General features: G+C 43.4%; 1 protein-coding gene across 1 annotated transcript in view; it reads right to left on the bottom strand.

Moving 5' to 3' along the window:
* Positions 1 to 12725: 12725 nt before the first annotated feature.
* Positions 12726 to 21780, bottom strand: part of GRAP2 (GRB2-related adaptor protein 2) — a 13989-nt gene continuing 4934 nt past the window's right edge. The window contains exons 3-7 of the mRNA XM_010145430.1: positions 20511 to 20630; positions 18614 to 18782; positions 16874 to 17005; positions 15127 to 15246; positions 12726 to 12905 (exon numbers count right to left, since the gene is read on the bottom strand). Of these exons, the coding sequence (XP_010143732.1) occupies positions 12726 to 12905; positions 15127 to 15246; positions 16874 to 17005; positions 18614 to 18782; positions 20511 to 20630 (721 nt within the window). The remainder of the gene's footprint in view (positions 12906 to 15126; positions 15247 to 16873; positions 17006 to 18613; positions 18783 to 20510; positions 20631 to 21780) is intronic.

The raw sequence follows: 21780 nt of genomic DNA, 5'->3' as shown, positions 1-21780 counted from the left end.
GGAAAGAGCAATGAAGAGAAAGAGAGGTTAAAATCATGATATGTGGGTGGAGGTGGGGAAGAGACAAGCAATAGTTTGGTAGAAAAGGCAGGTGCTATTTTAGTCAGACTGGGTTAATTTCAGCTCTGATGTAACTCCATTTACGTCAATTTTAGTCAGTTGAATTATACAAAGGATTAATTTTGGTCAATGAGTTGAGGTGAGAGTGAGTCAGTCCAAAGTAAGTTTTGGGGTGCAAGGAAGAGATGTGAAACAAGGACCTGGTGAAGAACTGGAGCCATCCTGTTTTTGAACAGATGTTGAAGAAGGAAGGGTGAGGATGAGAGAGGTCACACAATAGGGAGCAAAGGCAGACAAGCCACAGGGCCCGGCAGGGATGTTTGCCAATAATTTTCATTCCAATCCAGGACAATTTGCAACAAAAGACAGTCTACTCCCTGAACTCTGCAATGTAGTCGTTATTTACCCCTTACTCCTTCTGTTGGTCTATCTCCCCTTGCCACTCCTCTGGGCAGCTCACACAACAACATTCTATAATCATGGGAGATCATAACAATTAAGCTTTGGTTTTATTTTTTTGTGTTTAATCACAAAACATTCCAGGTTTAACCTGAAATACACTTTGGATCAGGGTTTCCCAGGACAACAGCTGCATTTAGCAGGGAGAATGGGTCTGATTAACTCCTGGTACAGCTTCACTGGAGTCGATGGAAATGAATTCGTTCCATTAATTCTCCAGAGACAGCATGAAAGCCAAATGAAACCAGACAGGGCCATTCTCAGACTGACAAATGTATCCACACCTTAACCCTCACCAGCCTGCCCATGGAACACATGGAAAAATTGTCTTAAACCATCTTTAAGGTTTGCCAAGAACTGCCTGTCAACAACGCATAGGAAATAAAAGAATGATGCCATTACAACCAGGGCCATTCTCAGACTGACAAATGTATCCACACCTTAACCCTCACCAGCCTGCCCATGGAACACATGGAAAAATTGTCTTAAACCATCTTTAAGGTTTGCCAAGAACTGCCTGTCAACAACGCATAGGAAATAAAAGAATGATGCCATTACAACTAACTAAACAAGAACAAAAAAATAATTAAGCACATCTCTTGCTTCCTTCCTATTCCACTGTCTTTTTCTTTCCCTGCACATGCACATCAATTGTTTCTGATGCCTCTTTTAAATTGGTGTTTACTTTCTTGCAATTCTGTGTGCTGAGGTAATGTAACACCATGAATCCCTGAGATTTCTTTTCTCTCCCTTGTCCTCATTTCCCCTAGCTTTTATTTTCCCATTCAGTTTTATGGATTTGTTCTTAGAAATCATGATCTTCAATTGTATTTTATTTTCATTCCCTCCTCTATAGCTGGCCCTGTTTTCATTGCTCTCTTCTCATGTCCCTTGATCAGCATCAGCTTTAGCTGAGAGAATGTCAATAGACTATAAGATCTCTTTGACACCTATCCCAAACTCAGGTCCCCCAGTTTTTCACTTCCACAGTACCTTCTTGGTACTGCACAAGAAGTAAACACCCACAAAGTGCTCCCATCTGATATTCAATCACCATAATAAATACAAACTCTCTTCTATAACATTCAATCATTATATTTAGTCTTAATATCATTATTTTCATCTGCAAACACCCACACAAGCATTGGTTAATTTGTCCTTACAACAGCCCTGCAAGGTAGGTAATTACATGTTATTATCTCCATTTTACATATAAGGAAACTCCAGGAGAAATTATGAAACTCCTAACAAGCACACATAGCCACAAATTTAAACATGTACTAACTGTATCTTCTACATACTCACACACAGTAGTGTACACTGGAAATAAGGGACCAGCAAGCTCAGTGTAGGGCAGGAGAGAGGTGCTTGACACATTACATCCACCAAAAAGGAAACTTCTCAGAACATGAGATTGCCCTGCCCAGCAGAGGAGAGGTGCAGGAAGGAAAACAGCGAGCACTTTGTGTCGTGCTGTGTATTTTCGGCAGCATTTCACGATGTCCCTTTCCTGAAGATGAGCCTATGTGCAAGGTGAACTCTTCCTTGCCCCAGACTACTTTTGCTGAAGCACCACCAAGGTTTGATTTCACCTTTTCAGTTTCATCACTGGTGACTGCCCTCACTCTATAAACACTTGTTTCTGACGAGAAGTTGGGAAAACTCAGTCATGCACAACCCCCAAGTGAGCTCCTGACCAATTTGAATGCTAATTACCTCTTAGTACTCGATCGGACTAGTTTTACTGCCTATCAAGATATCAGGATAGGAAGATAATAGACCTTCTAGACCTCAGGCAGCCATGCATACAAAACCATAGAAATATGGAAGAAACATTAGTGGGAAAGCCAGAGAACAAAAATGAAGACACAAGTAATTAACTTCGATCCAGGATGTCAGCAGCCTGTGCGAGAGGATCCTGTGTGCAGCAGCTCCCCTCCACCATGGGGATGCTCTGCTCCCTTGCACAGCAGAGACTTCAGCAGCTCTGCACAGTCTGGCAGGGTCCTTTTCAGAGGGTCAGATCCTCAAGTGTAGCTAGACATTGAATTCCCACTTATGCAAGGGAACTCTACTGCAACTAATGCATATTACATGCCATTAAAATACAGAAATCAGACGTGAAAATAAAGACCTCTGTAAGGATTTGTCCTTTGACTTCCCATTTCTTTGTCCTCCATTCAGCATGACACTGAGGCTGTCATGGACTTGGGAGTCATGGTTCAATGAAAACTCTCCTCTTCCCCTTTTTCAGTCTTCCTATCTTCTCTGAAATTGTCACATCCTCTCTCAGCATAGAAACGTCCAGGCAAATGATTTCCATATTGACTTCCTATCACCCCCTGTATTTTGGGTGAGACTGGGGACAAAGCTATAGGACAGAATTTGCCAAGATGAATATACATTGCTTATTCCTTAAAAACTGACACAAGATCCTGTGTCTTCTCTGTACGAATAGAAACATTATCGAGTCTATTGTTGCTAGAGTTTTTCCTATTCCAGAATTTCTCAGAATCCTGTAATTAGTTTTTTCAGCTAAGGTTTTGTCCTTGATGTATTCAGTTTTCTGTGTCAGTTTTCTACATTTCATAATTTCTGCTTTAGAACAATTGCAGTCCCTTTCCCTGCCCCCTCCCCTAGTTGGTGTATGTCGGTTATTTCTAATTGTTGTCTGAGCCCTGCCACCGAGCCAGCACAGGCTGCTGCTTCCCAAAACACAGACATTGATGCCAAGGCTGAAACTTCACAGAGTTCTGCCAAATCTGCCAACTCTGGATTCCTGCATCACAGGGGTCCTTTCAGCTTCATCCCTTATTAATTGCAGTCAATCATTCATACCACAGCAGTGACCTGAACTTCTAAGACTAGGTCATGACTTGAGCATCTATGTGCTGTGCAGACAGGGAGGGAAGGCTAGCCCAGTCTAAAAAACTACAAGTTGACAAGGTGAGGAAAAATGATTGTTCCGGGTAGAAGTTGTGGTCCTACATAGAGGAGTGGACCTTGCTTTAAGGACTCTTCTTTCCGCAATGCTCTTTACTTGGGGGGGTAAATTATCAGACCACCTGTGCCAGCAAGGCCATGCCAGACTTGCAGCACATGGACTGGCTGCCCAGGTCTCTGCATGTCTAGAGGGATCCAGCTCTCCCCTGCCCCATTTACTGGACATGGGGAAACCACACTACTTCATTGTGAGCAAAGCCGTGAGAGGAGAGAAGCACTGGGAGCACTGACAGTGGAGTTACTACTTGCATAGTGGTGGTGCTGTAGGTCCTGCAGCACAAACAAGTCTTAAAAGGCACTTCAAGTCAGGGAAGGAAGTATTTTACTCATATAACATGCATGGAGATGTTCAGACGAGTCAAAAATGCCTGCTGCTTTGGCCATCACATTGATCTATCCTGCCTCATGGCTTCCTTGTGCTACTCCTGTCTACTCGTCTGTACACTCCTTTTATCACTCGCTGGAAGGTGCAAGGGCTCTGGGGCATGTCCATAGTGCCAGCACTACAAGACCTTGATCTTGAGCTGGACTAAGCATTCCCAAGTGCTTATGGCAACCTGGGATTAGTAAGAATAAATACTAAAGTAATACCAGCAAAACTTAAAACACAAGCAAAAAAAGAGAGACCATGCTAATGTCCGTAATAGGTGTAATGAAATGGAAAGCAAATCTACACACTCTTGAAAGAGAAGGTGATGGGGACAATGAACTTTAGGAACACTGTAGAATGAATTCTAGGATCATAATGAAACATTTGAGCTGGAGATGCAGGGTGAGGGAGTTAGAAGTTACAATGACAAAGTCAAGAGCTGCCAGTTAACGTGGGAGTGCAAAGGAGACAGACAGGATGCAAATGGGAGGTTGATGTGATTGCAGTGCTGAGCCAGCCAAGCCTTATCTATACTAGCAGTACACATCCCATTAGAAAGAGTTTTGCACTTACACTCTAAGTAAAAGGATGCTCAACATAAATTTGAATTTTGCATGAATTTAAGAGAGATGCATTAAAAATGGGTTAGTCAGTCTTGGTTAAATGCTCTCTGAACACAAATGTCTTGTGTATGTTAGGCTTCAGCCTCCTTGGGCACCGTATTCCTCAAAACGTTACCTCTTCTTTACATGAGAGAGTAATTTGTGTACGTTTACAACACAGTCGTTCTTCACTGACTGCCCTGTGAGGTCTGTTACTGTGCACTGGATGGGCCTCCACCAAACACAGTGTCCTCCACTTCCTCTGAGTGGACTGTGTGTAGCCGTGCAGGATGCTTGGCTTGACCACTTACTGTGAAACAAGCAGGCCACCGTCACCACCCTGAGTTATGTACTGAGCTGAACTAGCTCTAAGTTAACCAGCTGTTTTTCTGAAATGACACATTTTCCATGTACAGACATGGTTGGGAAAAAAACCCAAACCCTTTGCAGCAGCTTTTTCAATAAGCTGGAGGCTGCAGAAATAAGGAAGGGAGAAACAATAAAGCATAATATGAAGAGCACGTCAGAAAAGCTTTGGAGCTGTGGTCAGCTTTGTCTGAGTCATGAGAAAAGAAAACCATGAGGCTTTGGCCATATTAGACTGTCTTACACAGGTAAATATAAAGATTCTTTGAACCGATGAAAGATGATAATTATAATTTCAAAGAGGAGTAAATCACTACCCACACCCTTTGGCTCTCTACGTGAAGATCTTATCAAAGTATGAACTCTTTCTGGAATAACAAGGCAGAACCTCAGCTGGTAAAAATCAGAATAGCTCCATGGATGTGTACAAAAGTGACTTACTCGGACAAAGCTCAGTCCCACTTGCCTATTCAGTCATCTTCTCAGGTGCCCCCCCTCCTCCAGGCATCACACTCAAGCATGTGTGTGCCACAGCTGCACACAGGATAAAATGGGCTGCTGTTCAGAGACAGCTGCCTCTAGACCCAAGGAAGCCAGTGCTTCAGAAAAATAGGCTTCATTTTTCAATGTTTATTGTAAAGACACTAAACACTACCAGTCTTTTGTTAGGAAAGGTATCTGCCATCATTGTGGCTGGCCTTCAATTCACCAACAGAACCAATGGCTTCAGAAGACTGAAGGAATAGTTGTGACCGTGTTCTCCAGCTTCCCATAACCAAGGCCGGAGCATTTCACCAAGTAAATGATGTATCCAGCCCTGTTGCCAGCCATGAGCTGGAGACTGTGTGGTGGAGACCACAGCAAGCTGGCTAGGCTGTTCAAGAGGTTACAAACCTTCTCTTAAATACACACATTTTATTTTTATTTTTAGTGACAATCTATCTAAAGTCAGTACAAATCACCCCTTTGTTTGTCTTGAAGCCTTACCTCTCATTTTTGGAGTCCTAAATTCAGGGTGATTATGACTGGTGTTACAGAATACATTCTCCTGTGTAACCGCTTGTGAAATGTCTGTGCTCGTCAAGTCATGCACATTTTAAATGAGGATATGCAGCTATCATTTTGGTCAGCTGATGCTGAAGATTTAAGCTTGCAAGCACTGGTGTGCTCTTCAACCTGATAAACACGACTGATAGCTGCACCCCACCCAGAAAGAGAAGCATCAGCAACAAGTGGCACTAATTTAGCTATTTCACAGGGCAGCAAGGTGCTGCCTGCTATTATTTTTCTATCTCCTGAAAACTGTAGTGCATGGTCCATTCCCCTCAGAGGCAATGTTGGTAATAGCTTGAATGACTGAGAGTTTTACTATTGTATCGATGTTAGGAATTGGATTTTTTCCCCTGCTTTAATTTACAATCTAAAAAATAATAAAAAAACCCCTCTTGCTGCTTAAATGAAAAGATTTTCGGTGAGCTTCCATGGAGGAGATGTAAGACATGCTCTTTGTAATAGATCTGAGTTCTTTCCTCCTTTCCTTCCATGCACCCCGATCTCCCAAACAAGTTTTAAAGAAAGGATTCCCTACTCATGTAAAGGCATTACAGCAACCTCAAAGCCAAGTAAGCTTTAATTTTGCTGAGTCTGCAGCCTAGGATGAGGTGATCTAATAGTTCCTGCTGCCAGGACTGGGAGGTTCTGTCTTACCCTTTCTCCTCCTGGCTGTGCATTCCCACTGCTCACCCTCCACTAGCTCTTGGTCTCCTTACTCTGCCCTTGGTGAGCTGACTCAACTCATTAACCTGGCAAAACCCAGGTGACTCGTTTTCTGCAGGATGGCAGTGAGCTGTTAGATTGACTCATCTTCTCTGATGAAATTGTGGCCATTGTTATTAGCAGACCATCTTCTGGTAACAGGCAGATAGCTGCCATCACGATGACAAGCTCAGGTACGTAGATATGCAGCTACAGAGAGCTGATTCTCTGCTGCCACACATCCCTCTTATTCACACCTCTCCCAAGTGAGTGTAAAAAGCTGCTAGTTCAAAATGAGCTGTTCACAATGCTGTGGCAACATGCATTCAGCTCAGATTAAAATGTCTCTAGAAGGGGCAGAGCAAAAGACAGTTCCCCAGTCCCTTGCTGCTGGTAGCAAACTTGCAGTTGATTTTATTTGCCTCCCTAAATTTTGACGAGACCGGAAAAAAAAAAAAAGGATGATGCAATTGACTTCTAATTCAGCATTTTGCAACCAAACTTTTTTTGCACCTGTCAGAAAACATTTAGTCATGAGAAGGGTCACCACATACTTGTTCCTGCTGTTTGCCATTATCTGTTGGTGCTGCAGTACTGCTGCCCTTGGAATTTGACAAGGGAGAGCGACTGGCCAATACCACAAGGAAGTTACAGTACAGCACATTCATAAAAGATACACTGCAAATGACCTCTAGATCAAAAAAGAATGTATCTCTTTTTTTTTTTTTTTAAATTCTTTATCTGTGGCTGGATATCGCTAAATGATTTCCCAGAACTGCCTCTCAAACAGGGAATTGAACATAAGTTATGGTGTCAGGACACTGTCACTGTTTTATAGCCTTAAGTGCACAGTAATAGACTCATGTCCTAAATTGCATTTTTTTTCCCCACAGATTTGCTTTCATTTTTATTCATGACAAACAAACTTGCCGTGTCTATATCTTTCTTAATTCCTGGTGGAAATGTGCCTGCTCAGACTAGCGGGGAGAAGCCACAAGATATCCAGAGATCTTTTAATTTGTTTGTTTCTTCTTCCTCTCTTTGTTGCCCGAGCTAATTATATTTCTACATGTCTACAAGGATCCCTGCATGCCTGCCATTTGTGAAATTTTGCATTTTCATGTTAGCAGGCTGGACGTCCGCCAAGTGGCTTTCACTTGAACAACGACAGCAGACAATGCGCTTTGAATTTTCCCTCTGCACAAAGGTCAGCGGACTTTTCCTACTCACTTGCCCGTTCCCCTGCTGCCCTGTGGCTTGCAGATAACTCCTCGACTATTTTCTACTGTCAGTTTTGCTTATGTAAGAAACTGCTTTTGCATTTGATACAAATTAAGGCTCCTGAATTCTGACACATGAAATCTGCCTCTAAAAATTGGAGAAATTGGCAATGCTCTGCCCTCTTCCTCAATGCTATTAAAGCCTTTATCATACGTTCCGTTCATGGTTCCCCACTGAAATGCAAAGCTTTCAGCAGCAAGGAGTGGCTGCATGTCAGAAGCTCTTTAGTTAATGCATATGTTTTAACCAGTAAATGTTATTGCCTGGATCATCTAGGGAACGCTAATGGTTTCAAGTGATCTCCATAGGATTTCATTTAAAAGCAGCTAAACCAATTGCTTTAAACAAGTATTTGAAATGAGATGTTTGCAGAGGACTTTTCTATCAGCACAGAAGCAAAAGCTGGGCAATGGGCTTTATCCAGGGGCAGCAAGGTGATGGACTGCAGCTGTGGGGAGGTACAGGTAGGCTTCTTGGCCACATTGGTCAGGGATAGGCAGCATCAGAAGGAACAGCATTTCCAAATAGTTCTCACAGCTAGTCTGGTGTAACCCTCCGTGGCTGAGAGCGGCAGAAGCAGAGCAAGAGTCTGAGCACAGCCCTAGATCTGATGGCCACCTCTCTGTCCTACCAGAAATCCTTGTTGTCCCTATGAGGTAACATTGATATAATTAAAGACCTGCTGCTTCCCACTCAAGGTAGAGCTCATCCTTCACCCACTGCTGTACTAGAGCTGCTGAGACATTTCTCCTGCAGCACAAAATGTCCCAGCTGATACCATATCACTGTTCAAGGCTGATTTCTCCTGACCACGCGGGTCGTGGCTGCTGGATCTTTTCCTTCTGCCATCCTTGGTTGGTCTGCACAAGGGCTGAAGGCAGAATGGCCTTCCAAGAGCCTGCAGCATCAGTACCCTATTGGGAAGGAAGGATGAGAGGTGCTGCTGGATAGAAATGGTGATGAACTAGTGCCTGTTGTGAAAAGCTCTAAATTTCCTGCATAGCGCACTGAAATGGACAACTACTTTTTATTTAAAAAAACTCAAGCAACCCATGAACTTCTTGTATCCCTGGCACAGTTGGGACTGGCCTAGCAGCCTGACCAGGTACTGGCTTTGTGGCAGCACTGAAGATCACTTCCCTGGTGCTCTTACACTATCAGCAGCCAGACAGGAACCAGCCATGTTCCCGTTGTCTGCAGCACACTCTGGTGAGTGCAGCTGTTACAGTAAGCATGTACACCAAGACAGAGACATCTCTGTTTTGTGGTGCAGAAAACCACCTGAACAGCTTTTGCTTGAAAGGAGATTTCCATTTACTGTTCTTCACTCACCCTTATTAATCACAGAGACATTTCTAAATAAAAATTGGATCTACAGCAGAATGTAGGTGAAAAGTTCATTTAGTCAGAGGAAAGCACAGCTCAGCTGTGCTCATCAAACTTATTTTTCCTTGTGCAAGTCCAGCTTCCTCTGTTTCATTTGTTATAATAGTGTTTGCCTTCCCACATACTTTTTCTACTTTTATCTCTGTTTACAATCTCTTTCCTCATGAACTGTCTTTCTCACTTAAGAAAAATACCAAACAAGACTCTTCTCTGGGTTCTTCTTTATTCCTTCCCATTTTAGTTTCACAGTGGGCTCTCTTGGGATGTGTTCTGGAGGGTTAGTTCTTTATGAAACATTGGCAAATGACAGGGAAACTCAGTGCACTACACTGTCATCTTAAGGTTCCTGGCCTATGTTGCTACCACACGCCTTTTGCATGGGCAAGAGAATATGAGGTTTTCATAGCACAGGTGTAACTGAAGCACCACAGTATTAGCAAGGATTGCAATTAAAACCTGTTGGACGAAGAGCAGGATATACGGGTGGAGGAGAGCCCCCTCCTTCCCCCTTCCTTATTAAATGACCTGATCTACAGGAGATACCATTTCATGGGCGACTACAGCAGAAAATGTGATGGGGCATGAAATAAACCTCCAACCTGTGGCTACAGCACCCTGCACCCAGCAAACCCCCTCCATTTGCCCACACCTCTCCTTATATCCAGAGACTCCATTGACTTGGGAAAGGCCATGGTTCTCCTCTGCACTGTTCTTTGGCTGGGAGGCAAACAACTTTTGCTGTGGGAGAGTGCAAAAATGGAGTCTGATGCCTGTGCCTCCGAGCTACTGGCATGTTCAGTAGATGGGGGTAGCAGTGCCTCTGCTCTGGGGAGCAGGCAAAGGCAAAAGCAGAGGCAAGTGAGACTGGCTCTTGAAGACCAAGGCTTGGCCAGCTGCACAAGGCAGTGCAGAACATGGCACTAGTATAGTTATCACAGATGCCAGGATACCTTTGCCTCCTTGTAATTTTGGTGTCATTAGGTGCTGCTTATAATGGGAAATAATGATTTCATTGTGGTTCTGGTATGTTGTCCATAATTAGTGTGCAGTCCTTTAATGCCAATTATCTTAAGTATTAATTCCTTCAACATCAATTAAAAAAATCACGTGAAAATTTACCTCTTCCTTAAGTGAATCATGAGTTAACTAACATGGGGGGACTTACAATGTGCTTCTTAGACTTGCTTAATTAGTTAATCTCTGAAAAGGGGTTTCAAATGTGTAAAGAGCTATCAAACTGCTAAGTGCATTATCTTCAATTAATTTTGTGCAACTACATTTTCACTACCAAGAGGGTCTTTAGAGTGCTGAGAAAAGGAAAAGGAGATGTAATTGCTTCTAATTTTTAAAGTAACTAAAAACAAAAAAAGGAATTTATTGAAAGATGATTTGACATGGTGGGAATAAGGGTAAACATACCATTTTTTCTGTTTCAGGCAGAGCTGATAAAAAATTCATCATTCATATCCCTCCTCTGCCTTTGCTGGTCTCTAATTTCTTTGCTTCCATCTTTCTCTGGTCTTAATCCTCTCTCACTGAATATTAACCCTCTCTCTTCCAAACTTGATATTACCTTAGGAAAAAAAAAAGTTAAAAAAGAGCCAATCACAACAAAAAACTCTTCAAACTGTGGAGTCACTGGGGTTACACCCTCAGTCCAACCCAGTAATAAGGTAGTTTGTTCCAAAAGAAGCCTCATGGACTTCACATCAGAAGGAGATGCTAAAAGCCCAGAACAGAGGTCCTGCCAGAGAACAGGGCCAAGTCCAGCCCAGGAATTCATACGTTATCTCCCCATTTCCTGAACCACCCTGGTAGCCAGTGGAGATAAGCTCTTGATGTGTCTTTCAAAGTTTTCTGTTCTATTTAAAACTTATATGCCTTGTTAATTACTTTCATTTTACTTCACCCATTAATAGTCTGCTTTTGATAGATTTCGTTCAAAAGTTTGACAAGGTGATCTTTCTGCTAATAATCTGTCTAGCAGGCAGCTTCATTTAGGCCAGCTACATTGAACTGGACTTTACCAAGAACATATTTCCTGGAATATTTTTCTCCCACCGGGATGAAAAAAGATAAGAATGATTTTCTTGCTGGGTCTGATTTGTTTTTAGAATTTTTCACTTGCCTTTTCTTTTACAAGAATGATACATCATCACTTCCTAGCTGCCTGCTGAGGTCCCACGTGTTGTGAAAAATTCAGGCAGCTTGTTTAATACCCACTTTGCCTGAGCAGTGGTTACATAAGAGTGTCTCCTTCACAGGGTTTGGATCATTTTTAGTGTGCATTTGCAGTATATTTGTATCACATCTGGGCATTCACTGAGCGATGATTTGAAAACCTGTTCATTTACCTTATTTTACCCGAAAGAAAATGGAGCAGAGAACAGACTATTTGATGGCCACAACTTTATTTGCTGCGTACTGTAAAGTAACAGCTTAACCTGTTGGATGAGGCATTCCTCTAGCAAGTCAGAGTTGTGTACACAGTGATCCTGAACACCCCACGTTCTCAGGGAAAGAACTTCTGCCACCAAACCAGAAAAACCTCTTCTCTCCAACCCCTCCCCAATTCAGTTTTAGAAAAGGAACTAGTGAGGGATATTCATTGTTATCCTATCCAGGATAGGATATTAATTTAGCTGAAGAGCTCGACCTGCTCTAACCAGGATGTCTAACAGGTGTGTATGTGCCTCAGAGAGCAGCTTGAAAATGGGACAAGGTGTTGTTATGGGGTGCAGAAAGAAGAGCAGGACTGTTGGAAGAAGCAAATAAAGTAGCTTCTTACCCTCCCATAACTTCACCACTTTTTTGTTTGTACAACATCTTACAGGATCCTTTCCTTTCATCTGGTATTACCCACAGGAAGTACAAGAGGGGTAAGCTAGAAACTACTTAGAAAAGTCAGGGTTGCCTTGCACCTCAACCTAAGCCCCCCTCACTTCCCTTCTCTACCTGAAGGCTAATGTGTTTACCAATGATCATTTAGCTCACCTGGCTGTTCCTCCTGCCTCTGAAAGGAAGGTGAAATGGAGCCCGAAGAGACCATGAGTTCTACCAGATTTAAAAGGAAGGGGTATATACACTAAATATTGAAGCCTAAGTTGTCTGAGGTGTGTTTCCACAGAATGAGCCCAGTTGCTGGAAGTTGTTGATACTTAGCCAAAGAAGTGACAGGGCAGGGAGGGTCCAGCAAGGTCTCAATGAACGGTCCAGGATTTTTGTTCTCTCCCCTTCATGGATGTGAAAAAGATGAAAAAAAAAATTCCTATCCTCTCCAAAGGATTCCCTTTCATACCAACATTTCAAAACATCAATTGCCAATAAATTAAGACAAAACCGAAACCATCATATGTCCCAGGGCAAGGGAAGATATGCTCCCTCTCTGTCCTTATCATGTCTGATAATGTGTCCATTATGGCCTTCAGGGGCGTACTGTGCCCTCACAGGGGCACTGGTGTAACGTAGTTGGCAGGAAAGAGACCCAGTTCCCCACGCAGGCGTCCTTTCCACCACGATGGGTTGGAGCTGTCCAGGACCTCTAAGATGTCTCCGCTGCGGAAGCCCAGCTCGTCATGCTCCACGGCATCAAAGTCATACAAGGCACGGACCCATAGTGTTTGCTGGAGAGGAGACAGAGACAGTCAGGGAACAATGCATGAGAGATTTTTAAGATCATCCTCCTGTCACCCCTCTTATGCCCCTGTGCCCATGTTTACTGCAAGAGGATAAGCAATGCTGAAATTGCAACCATCTTGCAATTAAACCAGGAAGTGGCCAAGATGTCAGGATGGAGGGGCCAGTTTACTGGGACACTCAGGGGACAGTGCTTGGGTTCTCAGCAGCCTTGGTGTATTCACGGGTATATGCACCGTCAGGTGAAAAGTCAGACTGAGAGGAGGTCCCTAGGAAATAGCGTTCATACGTCTCTGTCTCCTCTGCCCTGTAAGATGAGCCATGGTAGCCATGTTTGAAGCCATTTACAGGAGCACGAAGAAGGGCTCCTGCCTGAGCCCTGATGGGTTGTACACTATAAGTGAATGGCTCTAAGGAGTTGAGCTGGTGCTGGTACAGACATTGAAATGCGTCCTTAGCCAGCAGAGGACTGGAGGATAAGTCAAGAGAGCCAGCACACGGGCAGCTCTAGTGAACATTGTAAAGAATGATACTTGTTCTTTCAGGCGCTTCTGGAGCATAAGAGAGGGTCTTAAGCCTTCTTTGGACTCTCCCCAAGGTCAGTCCCCTGAGATCAAAAGGATTTAGGAACTGTTTGGGTTTATCAGTTTATTTTGGGTTTGCACTTCAGTGAACACTCTGGTCAGAATTTTTATATTATGAGAACCTCATTGTAACAGACTTTGCAGTCAATCTCCTATTTTGACCAGAAATCGGATTTTAAAGGACACAGCATGGGCTTCTTTTCTGGGAAATTGTTGGCTCCCATGCACAGGGCATGGACAATTTGGGAGGTGTGTTTTGCAGGCACAGATGGAGATACCTGTTTGAAGACAGACTGACTTTTGCTAAACCCTCCATTCAGGGCCCTGCTTAGATATGGCTCCTAGTTATTTGGCTGAACATATAGATCTTCCTGTAAGTGGATTTGTGGCTTCTATCAGTGATGGGGCTTGGCAGACCTTGTTATTCATTGCCACACCTCTGAGGGATAAAGGCCATTGTATTTTGAGCTAGATTATAATAAACTTTTGGGACTTTTGCCAAAGAGGACATGTCCCTGATCCCCAGTTTGTTCCAAATTTCCTAATCAGGTGTGTCCTCTTTCTCTTGCAGTTGAGAAAGTTCTGCTGTCCTTCCCTTCTCTCCATGGATCTAGGTTCTCTGGTTGTTTGGGGCTAAGCTGTACATTTCCTCAATGCAGGGAAGTGTGCCTTAGGTCACATTCCTAGGAGCTGATGGAGAAATACTTCGGAGTTGGCAGTGGAATCATGGGCTGAGGCAGAGGAAGACACCATGCTCTATATGGGCTTTCACATAATGGGAATTTGCAGAGCCAGTTGTTTCTTAAGGTCACCTGCCAGGTATGGATCCAGGTGGGGGAGCAGTCTGAGATGTTTGCAGAGACGTATCTGGATCATGCCCACATCCACTGTGCTAAGAAGCTCTGACCGATAAGGGTGACAGATAGGTGAGTTCCACTTTGATGGCATAGTAGGTCCAAAAGTATGTGCCAGGTGCAGACAAGTAGAACTGAGTGATGATTGGTCTTCTCATGACTGAAGCAAAAAGTAGTGGAAGGGAAGTGTGACTACAAGTACGTTGCAAGACAGAAGGAGCGCTGTAGCATGGCACAGTATCATGAGGGAACTCTGCATAGGATTTAAAAATAGTACTGTACATCTAGCTGCTGTGCTTAGGAAGGCTTGACTGCAATGGCAAAGATGCCCGATAGACTCTTGCACCAGTGGACACGAAGCCCTTCTAGAAAAGATTATTAGGTTTTCAGAAATGTCTTTTGCTGGTCTTGACCCATGCTTGATCCAAAGCCGTGGGTGAGCTTGGGCTCATTCTCAATGTCTTGGATGCCCATTTGGTTGAGCTCATGCTAAGTTTCCTTTTGCCCTAAGTCTGCATGTTAACTAAGACTGGCCATGAGACCAGTCCTAGAACTATGCTCATGTAACACTGTAGTTCTATCCCAAGAGTGCCCCAGAAGTAAATTCAAGTGGCTGGGATAGAGTCTTGAGACTCAGAAACATTTTCTAAGGTATGTCCCGCAGGCATAATATGCTATTCCTCTGTGCAGGTGACATTGCCCAGAGTGCTTGACCATTTTAAGGGATCCACTGAGTTGGGCAGATGGGGCCTTCCAGGTACCTCACCTACCGGTGTCTGCTGGTGCAGTGGGTCTATGTGCCTCCGTTGCATAGCTGCTCCACTTCTGTGGCCATGATCCCTTAGTCCATACAACCCATCTTTCCTGTCCAGACTCCCACCATATCTATCCTAGAGAGAAAACAGCAAGAGAAAAGTCATGTATGTGCTGAGATGTATAAATGAGGTGCTTTAAGAGTCATTGGTGCCAGGGAGTCAGGGTCCAACCCTCAAGTAATTTGTCTCAGATATCTGCTTCCAATACAGTCCCTGTGCTGCAGTCCTGCAAGCAATGCCCCTAACAGAAGAGGTCACCTTAGACTATTCTATTTCGGATTTTTCTTCTCAGAAGTTGGAAGCTGACTGTCCTCAGCTGTGCTCCACAGCTGCTGGGAAAGGCAGTCAGAGAGGGGCATTTTTGGTTTCTGGGACTTCTGGAGAAAACCTAAGGCTTTTCTAACTTATAGATGAAAATCCATGCTTGCCAAGGAGACTTTTGCCATTCTGGAGTTATTATGACCAAGTCCTGCACACTCCTTCCTTTTCCTCTGTCCCATATTCCGGTGAAATGGTAGCAATGTTGTCATAGCTGACTGTATATCTGAGGACTCACTACTTTACTTTTTCTTGGGCTGCTCCCGAGTGAGTGAACTCAATCTGGCTTTGTAGCTGCAAGATTTACTACACGGACACTTCACTTCTATGGGTGTTTCTGTTTCATATCAAATGCAATTCATGCATAAACTGTGCTCCAAGGCCCTCAGCTTTGTCAGAAGCTGTATTGTTCCGTCAGCAGTCCCCTGACAGACAGCACTGCCTGTCTAATGAGAGAAAAGCCATTTCACAATTGGACCTGGCCTTGCTATGTGGGAGCTCTCATGCCTTAAGGGATGTGGTTTTGGATTTCTTCCCTTCAGTAGGACAAGTCCTTTTCTTGGTTGATGCTACGCTGTCTCTAGCTATGGCATAAACCAACCCCAGGAAAATTATTTCCCCCAAAATTAATCAGGAAGAACTCTGAAGACAGCACCGGGTACTGCTGTTGTCCTCTCCATTCCTATGCAAGCAAAGGAGTAAAGAAACCTCACGCATCAGGGGTGCAACATGATGAAAGAGTGCAGAGAAGACCCAGACCAAGAAGGAGGAGGAGGAATGTTCTGAAGGAACCCAAACTCTTCTAGGGTTATCATCATAATGTCTCATCCCTATGATGTGTTTCGTGGTGGCAAATGTCAGTAGCATAACTCAAAAAGCAAAAAACCCAACCCAAACCAACCAACCAACCAACCAAAAAAAAAAGAAACAGGCAGCAAGGTTTCATTTCTCCTACAGACTAGACATGAGTTCCTGAAACCATATATTTGTGTACGTGGAAGATTTAGGAGTGATTTTCTGCATTCTTACTGGATGGTACTTTACAGGACATGAAACCATGCCTTGTTTTCTGGTTTTTGGGAAGGAGGCCTAAAAAGTCCCTAGGAGAACTCCGAGGTTCTCAGTGAAAGTGCACTGACTTCTATTTTTTGTCAGTCAGTCACGGATTACAGAACTGAATAAATGCCCACACGACAAAGAACTCCCCAGGCCGACACCCTCATGGCTGCTACACCCATACAAAGACCTAACTGACTCTACTTCCTAAAGCAGGGTAAGGTTGGCAGATTTTTGACAAAGTAATTGTTAACTCACTACCAAACAATTAAGACCCGTGTTTCGCGTGCCTGGATTTGACATCCCAGCCCCTTGTTCTTGGTAGTACCTGTTGCTGCTGCAGCATGGGGATAGGATGCTCTACATATCTCTTGGATACAGAAGAATGATCTTCTCCAGCTGCTCCACCTAGGTGAAACGGTTCCCGGCCCATCCGTTCCAGGCTCCCACCACGTCTCTCCTGATGGAAAAAAGAACACAAAAGTGAGGTAACAAGGTTCTGCTTCCCACCACATCCTTGACTGAAGCTTAGTAATCTTTGCACACTGATCACTACCACTACCTTCTACCTTGGAGGCTCTTCCAAAGGAAAGACCCTCCCCCTCTGAACAGAAAGACAAATCAGGAATCCTGTATTCTAGATCTTTGTTGTAGCCATTCCCCATCTGTAAAGTGATGAGTAATGGGAGGTGCAGGGCTGAAAAAGTGGCCAATGATGTGAGGACTGGCACAGCAGACAAACTCTTTTTGGAAATACTGCTCTTAGACTTCATTTGTCTTTGTACTGAAATCTGTGTCTTACTATCATTTTATCATATGGTGGTAACATCTAGACTAGAAACCCCACTGTGATGAGTGCTAAACATACCCTGCTGAGCCCATCACCATAACAAATGTACAGAGTGTTTGCCAAAGCAAACTTGACTCCTGTTCTTTCATTTGCCTGTCTGCATCTTGGAGCAAATGCTGTTCCTCCTTCCCTTCCTGTTCACAGTCAGCCCAAACAGGTTGTTTTACTGGTATACATGCATGCAGCCTTCCTTTCTCCTTCACAGTCAATTCTTTGCTGTGATCTCTCTCTCATAGGTTTCATAGCCTTATTAATACCTTATTAATGTTTTTTTAAAGTTCTGCATAAGTGGTCTAGAAGGAGACAAGAAGTTCCTTCTTCAGACAGGAAAATATATCCTTTTTCTGTGGAGCCACAAGAATGACCCACATGCAACCTATAAAACTTTACTGCTACAGTGAGCAAGTCACGTACTTTCTACGTTACCTCTACCTGCACATCCTGGTAATTTAATACCAGAATCCGTTTCCCAGTGAAGCAGGATTTTGGTTACTGCAGTGACTAGGCATGTTCACTCCCAGCACTGTGTGCAATGCATAGCAGTCTCTACTATGTCATTTGCTTGTTCCCTGGCACAAAACCAGACATTCATTCATCTGGGATTTCCCTGCCTTCTCAAACATCTACTACATCTTCCCTATTCACGTATCTTCTATGTTCTGCTGAGCAGTACTTTTCAGTTCCTACCAAACACTGCTTCAGGTTCTGCCCTCGGTTCTTCCATGCTCCTTACTGTCTTTGCTCAGTAACAAAAGATGGATGATTCTTCTGAGCAGACAAACGTTCAGCTGCAGTAACAGCTGCACTCTGGGTGCATTCAAGGACACCAGGAAACCAGACTCAGATTCCTTTTCAGACACAACCTACCAGTCATCTGTGTACTTGCCCTTATGAAATCAAGGACAATTTTGAAAAGATAAGTCCTGGTTCCCTGGGATGTGTAAGGCATCTTAGAGTTTCAGCTCTGAGGCCTTAGTGCAGCTTTAGCTCTGTGCAAATTTGCAGCACTGCCTATTGCTATCCAAAACAGCATCAGAAATTCTGCTCAATTATATAACTCTACCTACCACTGCATCCATTAAAAATCTATGTTCCAGGGCCCATCAGTGTAGTCACGTGACTGGGTTTCTAAGATCAGACTCTTCCTCTCCCCCAGCTGGAATTACTTCCACAGGAAGTTTTCTTACTGAGAAGCTCCTAAAGGGAGTTTGTGTTTACCTTCTCTTCTCGGCTGTTGTCCCTCAGGAAGATCTGCTTCTGCCTGGAGATGGAAGTTGTCTTGTAGTAGTCCACCAGCTTGTTTAGAGAGTGGAATTTCTCTGTCCACAAGTAATAGTTACCCTTTGAATCCCTCATCACTTTGAAGTGTTGCACATCATCTTCATGCCTGGATACAATTGGAAAAGTAAGAGATCATCAACCACATGGCACTTTTATCTTTTTTGAAAAGGTCTTTTCCAGAAGGGTACCAAAGCTTCTTGCTTAGACAAACCTAAACTTCCGGAAAGTAAAGCAATGGCAGCCCTTGTGTGTACTGGACGTAGATGTGGCTCTGTGTGGCAAAAGACTCATCGGCTTACAAACAGAGATCTGCAGGGCTGCCCAGTCACAAAGCCGTGTCAGAACAAAGCATAGGGTTTTCAAGCCTCTCCTTTGAAATAGTTAGAGGAGCTTTCATGTCCACCAATAGCTAACAGCTTTATTCAGTACTTTGTGGGGGAGACAAAGGTGCAGTTGTAGCCACTAGCCTCTGCGGATTCCTGTTATCATCCCATCGACATTGACTAGAAGAGACATATTTACACCATGGGCATCACCACCACATGCAGAGATAGTCACATGAAGCCAAACAATGTGTTTTATAATTGTATTATATCTAGTGTAATATCATTACTACTATGCATTCTCCCTACCCAAAAGTAAAAAAAGAATTATTAGTTGCTGTTACAAGCCAAATTAACAGTCTCAATCTTCAGCCCCTGTTTCCCCCTTGCAACTCCCCTCCTCTTACCTCTTGTCAGGTTTGGCCAGCTCCTCTTTGCACCAGATGTGATCCGTTTTTTGTACCCACCTCCTTGCTCTGAGCAACTCCAGGAACTCAAAGCACTCATTTCAAAAGCTACATCTGCACAAATAAACTAAATAGGGACCAGGCAGGGACTGAGTGCTGTCCTGGAGTGCTATAGTCACAAAAGCTGTTGAAGTGTTAGCATGCTTCAGGTCTAAATCAAAAAGCCCTCCCCCAGACAGTGCTGGGCAATGGTTAGGAGGACAGACTTGACCAGGAACTGTTTGCAGTGAGCTACCTCAATACAGCTGTCTGTTCTGTGGGGTGGAGAGGATTTAGCTGTATGGATCTGAGCTCTGCCACATTGCTTGACCTCAGGGCCAAAGAATTAGCCTGATTGTACTTAGTTTATTGGTGCAGATGTAACCAGAATGTTTTCCTGCATTCCTTCCAGATACTTTTTGAGCTCCTTGAATCAGGAAGTGCACACTGCTTGGAAAAGACATTGCTAACCGCTAGTCTAATTTAAAACTGGTTATCAGTTGTTTGACTGAAGATTGGGAAACCAACCATCATTTAAGAGCTCTGCTTTGAAGCATGTGCTGAGAAAGGCCGGGCTACAATAAGCTGCTGAAATGCAGCCGGGCTGGAAAGCAACTAAAAGCTATTCCTGTCCAATGGCTATTTGGTGACCTGTGCCAAAGAAGTTAACAGTGTAATAACCCTCTTAATGGGTAGTAGTGTAATTCTTGGATTCAGTAACCAGAGCTGTCAGGGAATTAAAACAAATGGAAGGCACATGGTTTGCACTGTGGGAGACATCCCATGCACCACTCTGATTTGCTGCAGCTCTTTCAGAGAAGCAGGTCACCAGGGGATGTAGCTTTGAAATGGGGCATTCACTGTGTCCCTTGGAAAGAAGCAGAAACTTTTGGGAATAAGATCCCTAATTTGTTCTCATTCACAGCCCAGCAGCACTGCCAGTGACTGGCAGCATGCAAACTTCCCAAAAGGCTATGTCACGTTCGTTAGGAATCCTGTCAAGAGGAGGCTAGGGACATCACTAAACAGGAAAAGAAGCAGGAAAATGCTGTGAGAAGCAGATACCTGACAGAGATGGAAAAGTCACCGTGAGAGTTCTGACTGGCTCGTACGATGAAGGAGCCAACTCCTCTGCTCATGAGGATGTTCTCGGCTTCGTGGCGAGATATCCTTTCATCAAACCAGCTGTCAAATGGGAAAAATCGTGGAAACGTGAATAAGAAATGTGAATTAACGTGAAGAACAAAAAAGCTGAGGATAAGGAGAATGTGAATAAGCAGGGTGGAGGAAAGACAAAACAAAAGGATCAGAGGAGCCCATATGATTACTCCCAGTGGTCATGTACATGCTAAGTTACAGGGTTTTGATTGGTGCAGGCCATTTTCTCTGAGCAGTAAAAGCACATAGATGCAAAGAGAACAATGTAAGCTTTTGCCTGCTAAGAAGGAACACTCGGATGAAAGTGTAATTACAGGCACAGTAGAGTACGGTGTTAGTCAAAGAAATTTTAAATTACAGATGTGTATGTATATATGCCTACACACATAATTCTCAGACATATACATCAAATTGCTTTTGGTAAGCTGATTGAAAGTTACTGAACTGTGGTGGATATATTGCAAGGGACACTCACGAATTTTTAGCAGAAGCAATCCATGAAAGTTTTAGTACTAGTAAATTGGTTCCTACAAGAGTTATAATACCACAAAATCGCAGAAACAGAGAATACATAAGCATATTTATGTAAATTTAGCCAGTCATAACAAACAATATTATAAGGCACTGGACAAACAAAAAGAAAGTTACCATAAATATTAAAATAATAGAGTGTCAACAGGGAATTTTCAGCAGAAAAAGAAATCATCCTGTACTCTTCTATATGTCCACTCCATAGCTAATAATATCTACAATCTGCTTTTACATAATGCTTAATAGCCTGTATTGCATTAAAATTAAGAACTGATAGTTTCATAAGCTCTGTCATTTCCACTTTTGAGTTTTGTTATACTTGTCCTAACTATCATCACAGTTTACGTATGTATCATCAAAGGGAAATCAGACTTTAATCACATTGATAACCAGTCTCAATGATTCCTTGGTAAGACAAAGACAGGAAAAACAGCTCACCAAAAATAGAAGACAGCTTTCTTCCCTACATCTGGTTCTAGCACCTGGCCCATACTTCCTCAAAGTTGCAAGCCTGCTACTCGTAGAAAAGCATTGAAGTGGAAATATTTCTTCACAGCTCTTGCACGGAGAAAGCATCATCAGAAAAATGTGTGTGAAAAAAGAAGCTGCTAGTGATCCTGTGAGATGCCACAGGCCTGGGAAAGAG

Source organism: Buceros rhinoceros, unplaced genomic scaffold (genome assembly GCF_000710305.1).
Source record: "Buceros rhinoceros silvestris isolate BGI_N320 unplaced genomic scaffold, ASM71030v1 scaffold18281, whole genome shotgun sequence".
Lineage (NCBI taxonomy): Eukaryota > Metazoa > Chordata > Aves > Bucerotiformes > Bucerotidae > Buceros > Buceros rhinoceros.
The sequence above is the reverse complement of the archived record's forward strand: the minus strand, read 5'-3'. Positions and strand labels throughout refer to the sequence as shown.